At 40.4% G+C, this 18,737-nt stretch overlaps 1 protein-coding gene across 1 annotated transcript in view; it reads left to right on the top strand.

Annotated features, from left to right (window-relative positions):
- The window catches only part of LOC137352431 (DNA-binding protein RFX7), a 97,352-nt gene that overhangs the window by 33,844 nt on the left and 44,771 nt on the right, over window positions 1-18,737 (top strand). The window contains exons 3-4 of the mRNA XM_068017844.1: window positions 9,080-9,162; window positions 18,180-18,302. Of these exons, the coding sequence (XP_067873945.1) occupies window positions 9,080-9,162; window positions 18,180-18,302 (206 nt within the window). The remainder of the gene's footprint in view (window positions 1-9,079; window positions 9,163-18,179; window positions 18,303-18,737) is intronic.

Genomic DNA, 18,737 nt, shown 5'->3' with positions numbered 1-18,737 from the left:
TCCCCTAAGAGCAACTGCAAACAGCATTGTTCTTTGTCAACTCTCTCCCAGCCCCTGGTGTGCTGTGCTTCGCAGGCTGGAGTTGGAGTTTATTTAACTGTACTTCATGGTTTAATTTAGCAAACATGAGTTCAAAAATGGAGTTGGACTGACTGCACTCCTGACTTCATATAATTTCATGATGGTGCCTGCTGGGGAATAGAGCTAAATAAAGTCTAGGCTAGTGCCTGGGTGCAGAGTATATGCAAGGGTGGTGCCTGGGATGGGCTTATTTTTCTGGGCGGGAAGAAAGTTAAGAAGTACAGCACATTACAGAATGGTAATGTCTACTGGAAAAAATACTACAGAATATTTTGTGGTAGCTGTTATGCTCATTCTAGTTGGCTTGGATTGCTTCCAATCTTGGGCATTCTCATATTTGCATATTGTTTGACAGCCCTGTCAGTAAAAGCTGTTGGAACAACAAAATCTAAAAAAGAAAAGGACACAACTTATCTATGGATAGATGGATTAAAATAGTTAGCATATTTTGGGATGACTTATAAAAATGAAAGTGTATTATACAAAATGTGGTAAATATTAATAGACTGCTTATACTTAGTGGAACTCTGGGGGTGTTAGAGTCAAATGCAAGCTAATTTCATAATGGGAGCATTGTGCAATGCAGCACATTGTACGAGATAAAATAATTTACACCATGTGGCATTGCTAAAGGCTGGAAGGTACTCATGCTGGACTTCCTTTTCCAAAATTTCTCTTGTGACCACCAGCACAGGGTCACACAGTGTCTAAGCTAAATTACTTACCTTTGAGTTTCAGTTGTGTCTCATCTGTTTGCCAATAATAGGCAGCTTGGACTGTTGATAGTTCTTATGGATATGTTGTTTTGAGACATTAATCTATATCATGCATTAGCACATTTTCCTGCATTGCCAGGCCTGGTAGTGTGGTGCTGGCTTTTCATGGTCAGTCATCAGTCCATGACTGAAACATGATCAAGAGAAGGAATGTTGGAAATTCTGTAATCTTTTATGCATCTCACATGTAAATTGCAATTGGAATCCTATATATCATGTTCATGCAAGCTCACGTTTTTTACTGTCAAACTTTGTTGTGTCTCATACTTTTCTTCCTTCCCCTCTCAATCTGTTCTACCTTGCCTTTCTCATTATTTTTCTTTTCCTCTCCTACTGTTTGGCTTTTGTGCTTCATCTTCTCCTTTCTGTTCTTTGGCTGCTGGTGTCATGATATTTGAAGTCTTCGACATCCATGGAATTCCTTGGGTACCTTTTTTCACTTGTGATTGAAGTGCTATGGCAATTCAAAGTGAGCAGCAAAGGAAAGATGGTGGGGTGGGGGTGGTGTCGTGGGTGGGTGGCAGTGCTGGAAAGTAAGTCTGACTGGGAAGGCATGGGACCGAGCTCATGAATTTGAAAAGTAGAAGTAAAGGTCATGGGCAGTATATGCAGAGATCCCAATTCAAACATTAAGGGACACTAAACACACGAGTGGAACCTGAAAATATCAGCATTGAAGTTGGAGAAGAAGACTAGCTCGGAATGGGAGAGAACCGGAGTCCATGGGCTCCAGAATGGTGGAAATTGATCTGTACGGCAACAGATGGTTCAGTGAGTTGCGCAGTAAGTTTGCAGGTAGGTGTCAGTTCTGACGAAAGGTCATCGCCTTGAAATGCTAACTCTTTTTCTCTCTCCACAGGTACTGTCGGATCTGCTGAGTATTTCCAGCATTTTCTGTTTTAATTTAGCTTAATTTAGTTGTTTTAAGAAGTTTTTTTGATTTGTCCTAAATTTAATTGTTACAGGTCTATGGTGTGGGATTGAAAGCCACATGGCCACTAAATAATTTCAAAAATGTAATCTTCATGATTTGCTTAGGTTTTTTCATGGTTGCTAGTTTCACTTTATATCTTTAGCCTTCCATGTCCCATTTCATCTTCTAAAAGCAGCAGAAGGAAGTCTAATCCTTGTTTTGGTGTCTTCATTAGAAGCTCATTCTCTGACACTAACCCACTAAAGTATACCAACATTTTCACCACCTCAACTGCGTCCTGTCCAACTGGAATATACGCATCTTCCTAATGCCTTTCAAATGACATGACTTATCTTTTTTTTTACTAAAATGAAAGCAAGAATGTATGAAGTGATGGTTTCCCGGCAACCCCCCCATATCATTAGACAGATCTGAGTGCTGGAACACGCACAATAGTTGAGAGGACTACTAGGAGTGTCCATAGGATCATAGGAAATAGGAGCAGGAGTAGGCCATTCAGCCTGTCGAACCTGATCCCCCATTCAAACAGATCATGGCTGATCATCTATCTCTATGCTATTTTTTCCACTGTCCCCATATCCCTTGATGTCATTAGTATTCAGAAATCTTATTGATTTCTGTCTTGAACATACTCAATGATTGAGCTTCCACAGCCCTATGGGGTAGAGAATTCCACAGATTCACCACACTCTGGGTAAAGAAGTTCCTCCTCATCCCAGTCTTAAATGGCCTGCTCCTTATTCTGATACTGTGTCCGCTAGTTCCACACTCACCAGGCTATCCACATCTACCCTGTCACTCCCTGTATGAATTTTGTAGGTTTCAATTAGGTCATCTCTCATTCTTCGAAACTGTAGAAAGTACAGGCCCAGTTCCTGCAATCTCTCCTCATAAATCAATCCCACTGTCCCAGGGATTAGTCTGGTGAACCTCCGTCTATGGCAAGTATGTCCTTCCTTAGATAAGGAGAGCAAAACTGTACACAATACTGCAGGTGTGATCTCACCAAGGCTTTATACAATTGAAGCAATACATCTTTACTCCTGTACTCAAATCCCCTTGCAATGAAGGCCAGCATACCATTTGCCGCCATAATTGCTTGCTGCACCTGCGTGCTGGCTTTTAGTACCTCATAAACAAGGACACCCAGGTCTCTTTGGACATCGACATTTCCCAACCTCTCTCCATTTAAGAAATACTCTGCCTTTCTGTTTTTTTCTACCAAAGTGGATCACTTCAACTTATTCACATATTCCATTTGCCATGTTCTTGCCCATTCACTTAGCCTGTCCAAATCCTCTTGAAGCCTCCTTGCATCCTCCTCACAACTTACATTCCCATCTAGTTTTGTGTCATTTGCAAATTTGGAAATATTACAGTTGGTCCCCATATGCAAATCGTTTATATAGATTGTAAACAGCTGTGGTCCAAGCACTAATCCTTGCGGTACCCCACTGCCTGCCATCCTGAGAATTACCACTTTATTCCTACTCTCTGCTTTCTGTCTGTTAACCAATTTTCAATCCATTGCAGTACATTACCCCCAATCCCATGTGCTCTAATTGTGTTTACTAACCTCTTGTGTGGGACCTTATCAGAAGCCTTCTGAAAATCCAAATACACCACATCCACTGGCTGTCCTTTATCTATGCTATAAGTAACATTCTCAAAAAACTCTTAACAGGTTTGTCAAACATGATTTCCCTTTCACAAATCCATGTTGACTCTGCCCAATCATATCATTATTTTCCAAGTGTCCAGTTATCTCATCCTTTATAATGGATTCTAACATTTTCCCTACTACTGACGTCAATTTAACAAGTCTGTATTTCTCAATTTTCTCTCTTGCTGCCTTCCTAAATAATGGGGTTACATTTGCTACTTTATAGTGTGCAGGAACCCTTCCAGAATCTATAGAATTTTGTAAGATAATTACCAATGCATCCATTGTCTATAGCCACCTCCTTCAATATCTGGGTTGTAGCTGTAGCTGGCTGGTCCAGGGGATTTAACAACTTTCAATCCAGTTAATTTTTCAAGAGCTACCTCTTCCTTGATACTAATTACTTTCAGTTCCTCATTTTTACAAGTCCCTTGGCTCTCTAGTACTTCTGGGAGATTTTCTGTGAAGACTGACACAAAGTAATTGTATAGTGCAGTTCCGAAGAAGGGTCACTGACCCGAAACGTTAACTCTGCTTCTCTTTCCACAGATGCTGCCAGACCTGCTGAGTGAATCCGGCATTTCTTGTTTTTGTTTCAGATTTCCAGCATCAGCAGTATTTTGCTTTTATAATATAATTGTATAGTCTCTCCACCATTTCCTCATTCTCCACCACAAACTCTCCTGTCTCTGCCTGCAATGGACCACATTCGTCCTTGCTAATCGTTTCCTTTTCACACACCTAAAGAAGCTTTTACAGTCCACCTTTATATTTCTAGCTAGCTTACATTCATAATCTCTTTTCCTTTTCTTTATCAGTTTCTTGGACCTCCTTTGTTGGACTGTAAATTTTCTCCCAACCCTTGGGCTTACCACTTTTTCTGGCGACTTTATAAGCCACTTCCTTTGACCTAATGCAATCCTTAACTTCTTTTGTTAGCCACGGTTGATTCATCTTTCCTGTTGCATTTTTGTGTCCTAGAGGAATGTATATTTGTTGTAAATGATGTAATACTTCTTTAAGTACTAACCATTGCCTGTCTACCGTCAAATCTTTTAATGTATTTTCCTAATCCACCATAGCCAACTTGCCCCTCATACCTTTATAATTTCCTTTGTTGGGATTTAAGACTCTAGATCAGGATGTAACGAGTCAAGAATGATATAATAGTGTTTAATAAAAGATCCTTGGCTTTATAAATCTAGGCATTTGAGTACCAAAGTGAGGAAGTTATGGTTAGCTTTTATACATCACCTGATTAGGCCTCAGCTGGAGTATTATGACCAATTCTAGGTATTACACTTTAGGAAGGATGTCAAGGCCTTCCAGAGGGTGCAGAGGTGATTTACCAGAATCGTACCAGGGATGCAGGATTTCAGTTATATGGAGAGACTGCAGAAGCTGGGATTGTTCTCCTTAGAACAGTGAAGGTTAAAGAAGATTTAATAAATCTTTGGCCTCCTTATCTCGAGAGACAACGGGTAAGCGCCTGGAGGTGGTCAGTGGTTTGTGGAGCAGCGCCTGGAGTGGCTATAAAGGCCAATTCTAGAGTGACAGGCTCTTCCACAGGTGCTGCAGAAAAATTTGTTTGTCGGGGCTGTTTCACAGTTGGCTCTCCCCTTGCGCTTCTGTCTTTTTCCCTGCCAACTGCTAAGTCTCTTCGACTTGCCACACTTTAGCCCCGCCTTTATGGCTGCCCGCCAGTTCTGGCGATCATTGGCAACTGACTCCCACGACTTGTGATCAATGTCACAGGACTTCATGTCGCGTTTGCAGACATTTTTAAAGCGGAGACATGGACGGCCGGTGGGTCTGATACCAGTGGTGAGCTCGCTGTACAATGTGTCTTTGGGGATCCTGCCATCTTCCATGCAACTCACATGGCCAAGCCATCTCAAGCGCCGCTGACTCAGTAGGGTGTATAAGCTGGGGATGTTGGCCGCCTCGAGGACTTCTGTGTTGGAGATACGGTCCTGCCACCTGATGCCAAGTATTCTCCGGAGGCAGCGAAGATAGAATGAATTGAGACGTCGCTCTTGGCTGACATACGTTGTCCAGGCCTCGCTGCCATAGAGCAAGGTACTGAGGACACAGGTTTGAGACACTTGGACTTTTGTGTTCCGTGTCAGTGCGCCATTTTCCCACACACTCTTGGCCAGTCTGGACTTAGCAGTGGAAGCCTTTCCCATGTGCTTGTTGATTTCTGCATCTAGAGACAGGTTACTGGTGATAGTTGAGCCTAAGTAGGTGAACTCTTGAACCACTTCCAGAGCGTGGTCACCGATATTGATGGATGGAGCATTTCTGACGTCCTGTCCCATGATGTTCGTTTTCTTGAGGCTGATGGTTAGGCCAAATTCGTTGCAGGCAGCCGCAAACCTGTTGATGAGACTCTGCAGACACTCTTCAGTGTGAGATGTTATTGCAGCATCGTCAGCAAAGAGGAGTTCCCTGATGAGGACTTTCCGTACTTTGGTCTTTGCTCTTAGATGGGCAAGGTTGAACAACCTGTCCCCTGATCATCATCTGAAGACTTGAACGCATGTGAGAGCAGCAGGGAGATGAAAATCCCAAACAGTGTGGGTACGAGAACATAGCCCTGTTTCACGCCACTCGGGATAGGAAAGGGGTCTGATGAGGCTATGCTGAATTGTGCCTTTCATATTGTCATGGAATGAGGTGATGATACTTAGTAGCTTTGGTGGACATCCAATCTTTTCTAGTAGTCTGAAGAGACCACGTCTGCTGACGAGGTCAAAGGCTTTGGTGAGATCAATTAAAGCAATGTAGAGGGGCATCTGTTGTTCGAGGCATTTCTCCTGTATCTGACGCAGGGAGAACAGCATGTCAATGGTCGATCTCTTTGCACGAAAGCCACACTGTGCCCCAGGGTAGACGCGCTGTGCCAGCTTCTGGAGCCTGTTTAAAGCGACTCGAGCAAAGACTTTTCCCACTATGCTGAGCAGGGAGATTCCACGGTAGTTGTTGCAGTCACCGCGGTCACCTTTGTTTTTATAGAGGGTGATGATATTGTCCTGAGGTACTGCTCCCTCATCCCAGCACAGGCAAAGCAGTTCATGTAGTGCTGAGAGTATAGCAGGCTTGGCACTCTTGATTATTTCAGGGGTAATGCTGTCCTTCCCAGGGGCTTTTCCACTGGCTAGAGAATCAATGGCATCACTGAGTTCCGATTTTGTTGGCTATACGTCCAGCTCATCCATGACTGGTAAAGGCTGGGCTGCATTGAGGGCAGTCTCAGTGACAACATTCTCCCTGGAGTACAGTTCTAGGTAGTGCTCAACCTAGCGGTCCATTTGCTTGCGTTGGTCAGTGATTATGTCCCCTGATTTAGATTTGAGGGGGGCGATCTTCTTGATGGTTGGCCCAAAAGCTCTCTTAATGCCATCATACATTCCTCTGATGTTTCTGGTGTCTGAGGCCAGCTGAATATGACTGCATAGGTGTTGCCAGTAGTCATTTGCGCAGCGCCTGGCTGTTCTTTGTGCAGTGCTTCTGGCTGCTTTAAGTGCTACGGATGTTAACTCGCTGGGGGCTTTCTTGTAGTTCAACAGTGCAATGCGCTTAGCGGCTATGACAGGTTCCAGCTCTTCAATATGAGATTGAAACCAGTCTGCATTCCTATTTGCACGTTTGCCGTAGGTGGTCAAAGCTGACTCATAGATGGCGTCTCTGATGTGGGCCCACTCGGTCTCAGCATCCCCTGTGGGAGTGTTTTGAAGGGCTTTTGCAAGTGAATTTAGAAATTTTTGTAACAGCTGTGGTAATAGAGGTGTTCAAAATTATGTAGGGTTTAGATAGAGTAGATGGGGCAAAACTGTTTCCATTAATAGGAGAACCAGTAAGTAGAGAACACAGATTTAAGACAGTTGATAAAAGAACCAGAGTGCAGATGAAGAGGGAAAAAAAATTATGCAACAAGTTATTATCTGGAATGCACTACTGGAAAAGGTGGTAGAAGCAGATTCAATCCTAACTTTCAAAAAGAATTGGATAAATATTGGAAAGCGAAAAATTTGCAGGGCTGTGGGGCAAAATGAAGGCAAGATGGACAAATTCAATGGTTCTTTGAAGGAGTCAGCACAGACACAGTGAGCCAAATGGCTGCCTCCTATTTATTACATGGCTTGGACAAGAAACAACTCTTGTGTCGAAGATTGAAGAAAGATAACTAATGGTTTGGATACATTTCAAGAGTGGAAACAGCTAGAATATCTTTCATGAATACAGAGGTACATGGAACAAGAAGCAGAGAAAGATGAAAGAGGCGCTGGATAGACACTGTCAAGAATGACGTGTCAGAAGGGGATAGAGATGACTGAAATGACCGAGTTCAGAACTGACAACAAAGGAGAAAATAGATTCAAACCCATCGTCGCTGCTGAGCTGATGTATGGGATTTTAATCGTAATAGTAATTTCAGATTGGTAGCTGTGAATAGTTTTGAGTAAATTGATTCATTTCATGTGCATTCTTCATACATTTTTTGTGATGCTGGCTCTTTTTACCTAGTATTTACCTAATACCTAGCAGTATTTGAGCAAATCAGTATGCTTAACTAAACAGGGAATTACTTAAGCCAGTAACAAAAGTGTAACGTGATTTTTGTTGCTTCTTGCAGATCAGATGTGAGGTGATCTATATGCTATACCATAACTGTATAACCAGTAGATACACTGCCAAATATTCTGAAACCTGATGTTCTATTAAGAGAAATTTACAAAACTATGGTGTTCTCATTATTTTCTTCCTGAGGTTCATTCTGAGTTGGCTGTTCTCACATCATTGGCAAAACTGCATGTGTAATGGGTGAGGTTGTATAGCTTTGCCCAGAAATTTGTTTGGGATATTGCAACATAATGGAGTGGGCTTTTAAGCGGTATTGCTAATTCATAGTGAAGTTTTTTGTGTCCTGGCTGGTCTTCCCCATTCTACTCTCTGGAAACTTAAGGTCATCCAAAACTCTGCTGCCTATGTCTTAACTCGCACAAATCCCGTTTCCCTACCGCCCCTGTGCTCGCTGACCTACATCGACTCCCAGTCAAGCAATGTCTTGATTTTTAAAATTCTCATCCTTGTTTTCAATTCCCTCCATGGCCTTGTCCCTCTCTATCTCTGTGTAATCTCTTCCTGCCCCACAACCCTCCAAGCTATCTGCACTCCTCTAATTCTGGCCTCTTGTGCATCCCTAATTTTAATTGCTCTACCACTGGTGGCCGTACCTTCAGTTGCCTAGGCCCCAAGCTCTGAAATACCCTCCCTACACCTCTCCACCTCGCTTTCCTCCTTTAAGACATCCCTGTGTCTACTGGGACCCTTAACTAATATGTCTTGCACCAGAGGTCCTTTCAAATACCAATCATGTTCCGTCTACTTGAAAAGGGGATAAATACTGCACTATCGAACCATTGTGCTCAGCCTTTGCTTGGTGCTTTCTTATAGAGATGATAACACCTGTCTCTCCAATTTGGTGCCGCACTTGGTTTGAAAATCTAATTTTAACAGTGGAATTTGCCCTATTTTTATTTGATCTCTCTTGTCTGATGTGCTTTTAATTAACTTCCCAAGAAGTGTTTGTACTTTTAATTAATTTATTTTTGTTTTCAGCAAGAAGTGATGAAGTTTACAGATCTAGAAAAACTCTACCTCTACCTTCAGTTGCCTTCTGGTCCTAGCAATGGAAACAAAAGGTAAAGCCAACATCCATATTCTGTTGCTCTTTATTTAGGTTTTCAAGGAACTGAGTGTTTAGAAATAGCAACTAGTTGTAGAAAATGTGCTGCAACAAATGTTCTCTGACACTTGCACTATCAAATAAATTAAACTTATTGTGGAGAAGAAGTCCATTATTTTAAGGGTTTTAAAATGGTGACCATATGTAGAAATCATAATCTAATGAAAAAATTGGTGTAATGTTTTGCCAATTTACTTTGACAAGTGAATCTTAAAAGGTTCCAAGCATGATGGAAAAATACCACAGGCTGTTAATTTTAGATACCTATATTTATCATGTTATCATACATTCTTAGGATCCAGAAGTCAATGTACTTAACCTTTTGAGGACTGTAGCAATTCGTCATTACAAGAGAAGCCAAGTTTAAAAATGTTGCATGTTAATTCTGATAAAGCTAAACTGTGAAAATGCTTAACCTTCTGTGTTGAAGTTTTAAATGACTGACCAACTTTCAGGACCAAAAGGGTTTCAGAATGGCACCACAGTTTGAAGCACCATTGGTGTCATTGAGCAATGAGATAGGGGATTGACACCATTATGTTTCCGAACTCAACCTTGCTGCTGCAGGGAAGGGAGAGGAATTAAATCAGATGAGAAGTCTTCACAGCCATTTGCTGCTCACGCAGCCATTTAAGAATGGTATTGGGAAGCTGGGAACTGACCATCTCCCATGACTTCCTCTTTGTGGAAGCACACAGCTCCAGGGACATTAATAATGGAAGAAGGTGCATACTTTTTTTTACTTGTTCATCGTCCACCAATAGATGAATAAATTGTCATCCAAAATGGGGAATAGGCTGAACTTCCATCAGCACCAAACTCTTGCAAGAATCAAAGTGGAAAAATGATAAAAGTAAGCTAACTTGTCTTATTACTAAAGCATTTGGTTGCAGCATCATTACCCAGGATCTATCTTATCTTCTTTCGAACTGTGAATTTGCCACAGCAGTCAGCTGGCCGTCAGCTAATAACTTTGCACTTCTAGCATTGAGGTTGTTCATGTCTCCCCTCATTCTTGGCCTATCAGTGTCTTTCCCATAAGTGTTGGCACAATTTGACTATCAGGGTGCACTCTTCAAAAGCTTATTGAAAGAAGGCTTCAGCATGGTGTGGTAGTAAGACAGAGACCAAAGGGCTGCATGTTGAATCATTGGCCTGTGTTGTTAGCTGATATCAGCTAGGGTAATAGTTGGAGTGGGCCATTTAGCTTGACTATTCCTGGGCTGGGAAGAAGAAAAGAATCGGCGAATGTTGAATGCTGTAAAGTACACAAATGTGAACCTTGAATGATTATTGCGATGCTTTCTCAGGTATATTGCCTGCTGATGAAAGAAACTGTATTTATGTAGCACCTTCCCATGTCTCAAAATAATCCACATAGATTGAGCTACTTTGAAGTAGTGACCATCTCCATCATTATCTTCCACCATTGGAAATTACTATTCCCAACTCTTACATAACGGCTTACATATTCCAACTCCCTTAACTCCGACCCTCTGCTTGAATGATATCACACCTATTTTAATCACCTCTGTAACTGTTTTACCACCTTGTTTAATGTCCTTGGACATCAAGTGAAGATTGTAGCTAATGGTGCTTTCTTTCTGGGGCTATTTTGCTCTCCTTGCTACAAAAGGAATGCCTCTTCCTTTATAGGTGGACAATCTAAATACATGTATTGGTGATTGCTTTGAGACTGATAACATTGTGAATCACTGTGCCAAAATTTTATTTGTTTCTCAATTCTCTATTCAAAGGAGAACTGTAATAACATTTGTGACCATATTGCTCTTTGATGACAGAACTAAGTACATTTGGGAATCTATTCATTGCAACAAAATCTTGTGTAGGGTTATGACCAATTAGCATTTAACTAGTTGGTTATGAGCCACCTGAAAAGCACAGTTCATTCTAATTGTATTATGGTCACATCCAGAATCAGTGTGCAAAAGATTTTTCTTGATGCTATCTATATGGCAGACTGATGGTGTCATTGATCTGCTTTGAAGAATTACTATAAATGTTTGACATCTCAAATGAACAAATGTCTAGTACTGCAGTGCTCACAAGTGGGCCTCAATGTTGCCGTCTCTGACTATTAAATCAGAGACTCTTACTCTGGATTAATTCTGTGTTTTTTGTGGAAGTTGAAGACATTGGGATGGTTGTTAGATTACAGTCATCTTGGAAGTTTATTCTTTATGCATTATTTAAACTGCATTTTCATGTGGATGACTGTTCATTTATGGTTGTGCTACATGTGAAGAATAATCATAATACCTCTGCTAGATAGGAGTCATTCACAATTGCAAATTTAAAATTTTGTCTTAAATATGCTCTAATTACTTTTTAAAAATAATTATTTGGGTCTTGTCTGTGAGAAAAGATTATTATGAAACTTTGTATCCAGCTAATACATTATTTCTATTAAACCTATATATCTCAGAAACCACAAGTGTAACGCAAGTAATGTAACACTACTATTCAAAAAAGGAGGGAGAGATAAAAAAGGGGAACTGTAGGCCAGTTAGCTTACAACAATTGTTGGGAAAATGCTGGAATCTATTATTAAGGAAATCTTAATGCACTTAGAAAATCATAGTATTATTAGGCAGAGTCAACATGGTTTTGCAAAGGGAAAATCATATTTGACAAATTCATTGGAGTTTTTTTGAGGGTGTAATTAGTAGGGTAGATAAAGGGGAGCCAATGGATGTAGTATACTTGGATTTCCAAAAGGGATTCGATAAGGTGCCACACAAAAGGTTAATATGCAAGATAAAGGCTCATGGAGTTGTGGCTGTAACTAGTGGAGTGCCACAAGGATCAGTGCTGGGGTTTCAGCTATTTACAATCTATACAACCTATACAGGTCGGCGCAACATCGAGGGCCGAAGGGCCTGTACTGCGCTGTAATGTTCTAATTCTAGATATTATTGACTTAGACAAAAAAACTGAGTAATGTACCCTAGTTTGCTGACAGTACAAAGCTAGGTGGACTTGTAAGCTGTGAGGAGGTCATAAAGAGGCTACAAAGAGATATAGACAAGTTAAGTGAGTGGCAACAAGATGGCAGATGGAGTATAATGTGGAGAAGTATGAGGTTATTCACTTTGGGAGTAAGAATAGAAAAGCGGAATATTTTTTAAAAGGTGTGACACTTAAATGTTGATGTTCGGAGGGACTTGGGTGTACTCGTACAAGGAACAGAGAAAGTTAGCATGCAGGTTCAGCAAGTAATTAGGAAGGCAAATGGCATGTTGACTTTAATTGCAAGGGGATTGGAGTGCAAGAATAAGAAATATAAGAATAAGAATTGTACATGGTTTGGTGAGACCACATCTGGAGTACTGTGTGTAGTTTTGGTCTCCATATTTGAGGAAGGATGTACTCACCTTGGAGGCGGTACAGCAAAGGTTCACTAGGTTGGTCCCAAGGATGAGAGTGTTGTCCTGTGATAAGCTGAGTAAATTGGGCCAATATTAACTGGGGGAAAGCCAACTTCAAAGGGGTAAGAATGGAGCTGGGGCAAATTAATTGGAGTCAAAGTTTGGTAGGAAAAAAGGTAGCTGAGCAATGGCTACCTTCAATGAAAAGAGAGTTTGGGCACAGTCAAGGTATGTTCCCTCGAAGAGGAAAGGTAGGGTAAACAAATCCAGAGCGCCCTCGATAGCAAAAGAGCTAGAGGTTAAGATAAAGAAGAAAAAGTGTGCTTATGACAGATGCCGGGTAGAAAATACTACTGAAAACCAGGCTGAATATAGAAGATCTAGAGGGGAAGTGAAAAAGCAGATAAGGGAAGCAAAGAGAGAGCATGAAAAGAGACTGGCAGCTAACATAAAAGGGAATCCCAAAGTTTTCTATAGACATATAAATAGTAAAAGGGTGATGAAAGGAGGTGGTGGGCTGATTCGGGACCTTAAAGGGGATTTACACATGGAAGCAGAGGGCATAGCTGAAGTATTAAATGAATACTTTGCATCTGTCTTTACCAAGGAAGAAGATGCAACCCAGGCAACGGTGAAAGAGGAGGTAATTCAGACACTAGAAGGGTTTAAAATTGATGAGGACGAATTAGGTAGACTGTCTGTACTTAAAGTGGATCAAGCACCAGGACCGGGTGAGATGCATCCAAGGATATTTGGGAAGTGAGGGTGGAAATCGCAGAGGCACTAGCCATAATTTTTCAGTCTTCCTTAGACTCTGGGTGGTGCCAGAGGATTGAAGACTTGTAAACATTATACCCTTGTTCAAAAAAGGGTGTAAAAACAAGCCCAGCAACTACAGGCCAGTCAATTTAACTTTGGTGGTGGGTTAAGGGGAGAAGGCAAGGGAATAGACTAAAAGGTATGGCGGTAAATGAACATTGGGAAACCTTTAGAGAAACAATCCAAAATGTTCAACAAAAATGCATTTCTTTGAAAAACAAGAACTCAGCCAGAAAGATCCATCCGTGGCTCACTCTGGAAGTTAAGGATAGTATTGGATTAAAAGAGAAGGCTTACACTGTTGCAAAAAAGAGTAGCAAGTCTGAGGATTGGGAGTGTTTTTAGAAACCAGCAAAGGGCCACCAAAAAATCTGGAATTAAAAGCTAGTCTAATGGTGACCATGAAACCATTGTCAATTGTTGTAAAAACCCATCTGGTTCACTCATGTCCTTACCTGGTCTGGCCTACATGTGACTCCAGACCCACAGCAATTTGGTTGACTCTTAGCTGGCCTCACCAGCGACACCCATGTCCCACAAACAAATCAAAAAAAAAGTTGCTAAAGGAAAAAATAGAATGAGAGTAAATAAGCCAGTAATATAAAAACATATTTTAAGAACTTTTATAGCTATATCAAAAGGAAGAGAGTAGCTAAAGTAAATGCTGGTCCCTTAGAAACAGAGACAGGAGAAATTATCATGGGGATTGAGGAAATGGCAGAGGCATTGAACAAATATTTTGTCTTTCTTCAGAGTAGAAGACACAAGTTCCATACCAGAAATTGACAGTAACCTAGGGCCTAAAAAGAGTGAGGAAATTAATTTCTGCAGAGAAAAAGTATTGAAGCCACTTAAGGAACTAAAATCTGACAAACCTCCAGGACCTGTTGGCCTACACCCTATGGTTCTAAAAGAGATAGCTTTAGATATAGTGGATGCGCTAGCTATGATTTTCCAAAATTCCTTAGATTTGAGAACTGTCAAATCAGATTGAAATGTTAAACTGCTTTTCAAGAAAGAAGGGTGAGAGAAAACAGGGAACTAAGGCCAGTTAGCTTAATATCCGTGATTGGGAAATACGAACGTATGAATTAGGAGCAGGAGTAGGCCACCTGGCCCCTTGAGCCTGCTCCACCATTCAATAAAATCATGGCAGAAATGATTGTAACCTCGACATCACATTCCCGCCTAACTCTGATAACCTTCACCCCCTTGCTTATCAAGAATCTATGTACCTCTGCCTTAAAAATAAGACTCTGCTTCCACTGCCTTTTGAGGAAGAGAGTTCCAAAGTCTCACAACCCTCAGAGAAAATATTTCTCCTCATCTCAGTCTTAAATGGGCAACCCCTTATTTTTAAATAGTTCTAATTTCTTCCACAAGGGGAACCATCCTTTCCACATCCACCCTGTCAAGATCCCTCAGGATCTTATATGTTTCAATCAAGTTGCCTCTTCCTCTTCTAAACTCCAGCAGATACAAATCTAGTCTGTCCAACCTTTCCTCATAAGTCAACCCGCCCATTGCAGGTATTAATCCAGTAAACCACCTCTGAACTGCTTCCAACGCATTTAAATCCTTCCTTAACTAAGGAGATGAATACTGTACACGGGTACTCCGGATGTGGTCTCACCAATGCTCTGTATAACTGAAGCATTACCTCTCTACTTTTGTATTCAATTCCTCTTGCAATAAACAATAACATTTGTTACGAAAGTACTTCCATTTTTAATAAAAAAAATTTTGAGTACTTGTGTTTTAAAACTGAAAAGATTCCATGGTTCCATTAATGTGTTTTTTTACGAAGTACACTGAAAGGACACTTGAGATGTTGTTTGAAAACAACCTTTGCTGGAAATCTTGCGCCTTAAGCTCAATAAACAACAGAAACCTTGGTGACCTGGGGAAGATGTTTACAGAAAAACCGCATGTCAAGGTTTATGGAGGCTAGGAGGTTGACTTTCTGTTTGGGGTTTGGATATTGTTTTCAGTTGATTTGAGGTGTGAACTGTTTTGAAGATAGTTGGAGATCAACTTGCCAAGGAAAAAGCACCCAGCTCACCTCTTTCTCTACCTTTTTGAAGAAAGATCCAGTGTGGGAGAGCTAAACTCCCTAGTGCTGTATGTCTCCTGAGAAGCTGGAAAAACATGCCAGATTAATCCTCAACACTACCTGAAAAGAACTGCTTTAGAAAAGATCCCAGTGAGCTGACTCCCTATACTCCGTATGTGGGGGAATTTAAAAAGGGAACTTTCATATTTCAATGTGTGTGTTAATGCTTTGCTTCAGTACTGAATGAATCTTGTTTGATCTGATAATTTTGTTGTTTATTAAAGAAACCTGGTTGGTGTATTTTATTCTGGGACAAAGAGTAGAGTGTATGATTGACCACATCAGTAACTGGATAAACATTTAAATATATATTGTGACCTGTGGAAAAGTGGAACTAGAAGAGACAGTGCACTCCTCCCAACTCAGTTGTAACATAGAATTGCGGACTCTGTGCGGGATAACCTGACACTGACTACGTACAATTGTAAGTGGGGTAATAATAATCGAAAAGAGGTAAAGTAAAAAAACAGGTTTCTTGTGCATTAGCGTAAAGTTTACAATACCAGAATGTCTTTGTTAGTTGCTACGACCTTTCTGGGGAAGGAAGAAGTTTCCCTGAGTGATGTGAGAAACTTAACCAAGTTTAGACGAAAGGAATTGGCAGAAAAGTTGGTGTTAGAGTTAAAACTAGGGGTTAAGAAAGCAGATATATTTGAGGTAATAGCACACCATTTGAAATTGGAAGAAGAAAAAGGCGCACCAGATGGTAGTGCAGTGGAAGTAGCTAAAACTCAGTTGCAGATGAAGCAGCTTGAACTTGACAAAGAAAAAGAAATAGAATTGGAAAGACTTCAGCTTGAACAGAAAAGAGAATTGACAATGAAAATACTTGAACTAGAATTTCAAAGTGAAAGAGAAGGGACAGAATTTGAATTTAAAAAGATGGAACTAAGACAAAGGAGTGGTGTTGACTGCAGTGAAAATTTTGGTGCGGAAAGATCTGACTCCAGCCCAGGACCGAGTGGAGAGCTGTTTAAATTTGTACAAACCTTCCCAAAGTTTGAGAAATGGGATGTAAAGGCATTTTTCATTTCTTTTAAAACGATAGCCAGACAGATGAAGTGGCGGAAGGAAAGCTGGACACTGCTTATGCAAAGCAGGTTGATAGGCAGAGCTCATGAAGTTTATGCCATGCTTTCTGAGGAAGCCTCAGCCGATTATGAGATGGTATAAAAGACAATTCTCGCTGCTTATGAGTTGGTCCCTGAAGCGTACAGGCAGAAATTTCAGAACCTCCGGAGGCAGCCTGAGCGCACATATAGAATTTGAGAGGGTAAAGCAAATTAATTTTGATCATTGGATACGGGCACTAAAGGTAGCAGCCGCGTATGAGAACCTTGGGGAACTAATTCTCCTGGAAGAATTTAAAAATTCACTCCCTCCGTTAGTAAGATCCCCTGTTGAGAGCCAGAAGGTTTGATTGAAACATATAAGATCCTAAGGAGTCTTGACAGGGTGGATGTGGAAAGGATGTTTCCCTTTTTGGGAGAGTCTAGAACTAGGGGTCACTGTTTAAAAATAAGGGGTCGTCCATTTAACTCAGATGAGGAGAAATTTTTTCTCTGAGGGATGTGAGTCTTTGGAATTCTCTTCCTCAAAAGGCAGTGGACCTGCCTTGAGGGGCCGTATGGTCTACTCCTGTTCCTATTTCTTATGCCCTTATGATGCATGCGCGCACACACATATCCAGTACAGTTGACTAATTCAGTAGACTTTTTTTGTGATGAAATGGCGCCACGCCTTTACACTATTAGAATAACATGCAACCGGTAGGGCTGACTGGGGGACTCCAACTATTTACTGTATGTTAGCGTATAATAATCCATTTGTATTTCACTCCAAATATTTCCAACTAGCTTTGGTATACATATGCTGTATTGATGCAGTTCTAACATGAGCAATACGTAACGGTGACCAATGAGCAATATTTTATTCACTTATATTTTGTGCAGTGATCCAAATGCAGTTTGCCAGTTGACTGACTGAAGGGTTCAATTTTGCATTGTGACCTTTGAAGAAATGCTGAATTCAGACATAATATTGGCTGCATTTTGCAGCTGGTTTGCTTATTTAGGGCCATGTTCTAACTTATTTTGTACTTGGATGTATTCCTTCGTGGTTCTGCTTTTAAACAATAGAGGTTTAAAGCCACCTTTAGGAAAGTTAAATTATAGAAAGTGCTGTGGTAGTCTTAGAAAATCTGTTCCTTTTGAGCTTTCAATAATTTAACTTCTTAACTGGCCGCACTCAAAATAGATGCTAAACATGTGTTGACCTGGATTGCAATAAGCATTAAGTAATGTACTAAATCACAATTGAGCTTTTATGTTAAATATTAAAATAGATGATCATAAAGAGGATTTATGTTTGACCAGTATTTCCTGATATATTAACATTTGGAGAAAGGAAAACAAAGGGAAATTTTATAAAAAGTATTAACAAAGTAGAAGTGATTGCAATTATATGATGGAAAATTGCCAAATCAATTCATTAGTAACTTCATTAATTTCTCATGGGAAGCAAAGAAGGATACATTTAATATGAGTAGGATTTGTAATTTCTGAGTAAATATCTGTTAAAAGCGAGAAACTGTTGCAGCACAGTTTACGTGATTTTTTTTTCACCAGGCAGATATTTCTTCTTTGTTTGTAGCAATCCAAGTTCTTTGTCATCCAGTCGTACGCAGCAAATGCATGCTTTTAACTGGATCCGAAATCATTTGGAGGACCACTCAGATACTTCACTGCCCAAACAAGAAGTCTACGATGAATACAAGTAAGTGTTGTAGTAGGAGATGGCAACCACAAGTTATGTTGCTTTTCATTAGAAATATATTTTCACAAGCACAGTTTAATCAGGGTTTTTTATCTGATGCACTGGTGAGTAGATTTTCTGTAATAGCATACATTCTTTGCCTAGAAATGTTTCACTGTTTTATTAATCATTTTCATCGACTTTTTTCTTTTATCCTTAAGGTAGTTCCTAGGTTGCATTTTTGTAATCTTGGCAATATGTTTTTCTCTCTTCAACTGCTTCTGTAATTGTTTTAAGTATTGCATTATTCAAAATAGCAGATATCTCTAATTTCTCCCTTTGTGCAGTCCTTTGACCAGTAATGTCAGTTTATCTAACCATGGTTATTCAAACAAAAATGGGTGGTAATATCAAGGAACAGTCATCTGACACAATGTGCAATATCTTAAAATTCTC

The sequence above is a fragment of the Heterodontus francisci genome, chromosome 38, assembly GCF_036365525.1.
Source record: "Heterodontus francisci isolate sHetFra1 chromosome 38, sHetFra1.hap1, whole genome shotgun sequence".
In the NCBI taxonomy this organism is placed as follows: Eukaryota; Metazoa; Chordata; class Chondrichthyes; order Heterodontiformes; family Heterodontidae; genus Heterodontus; species Heterodontus francisci.
This window is presented reverse-complemented; position numbering and strand designations above follow the sequence as displayed.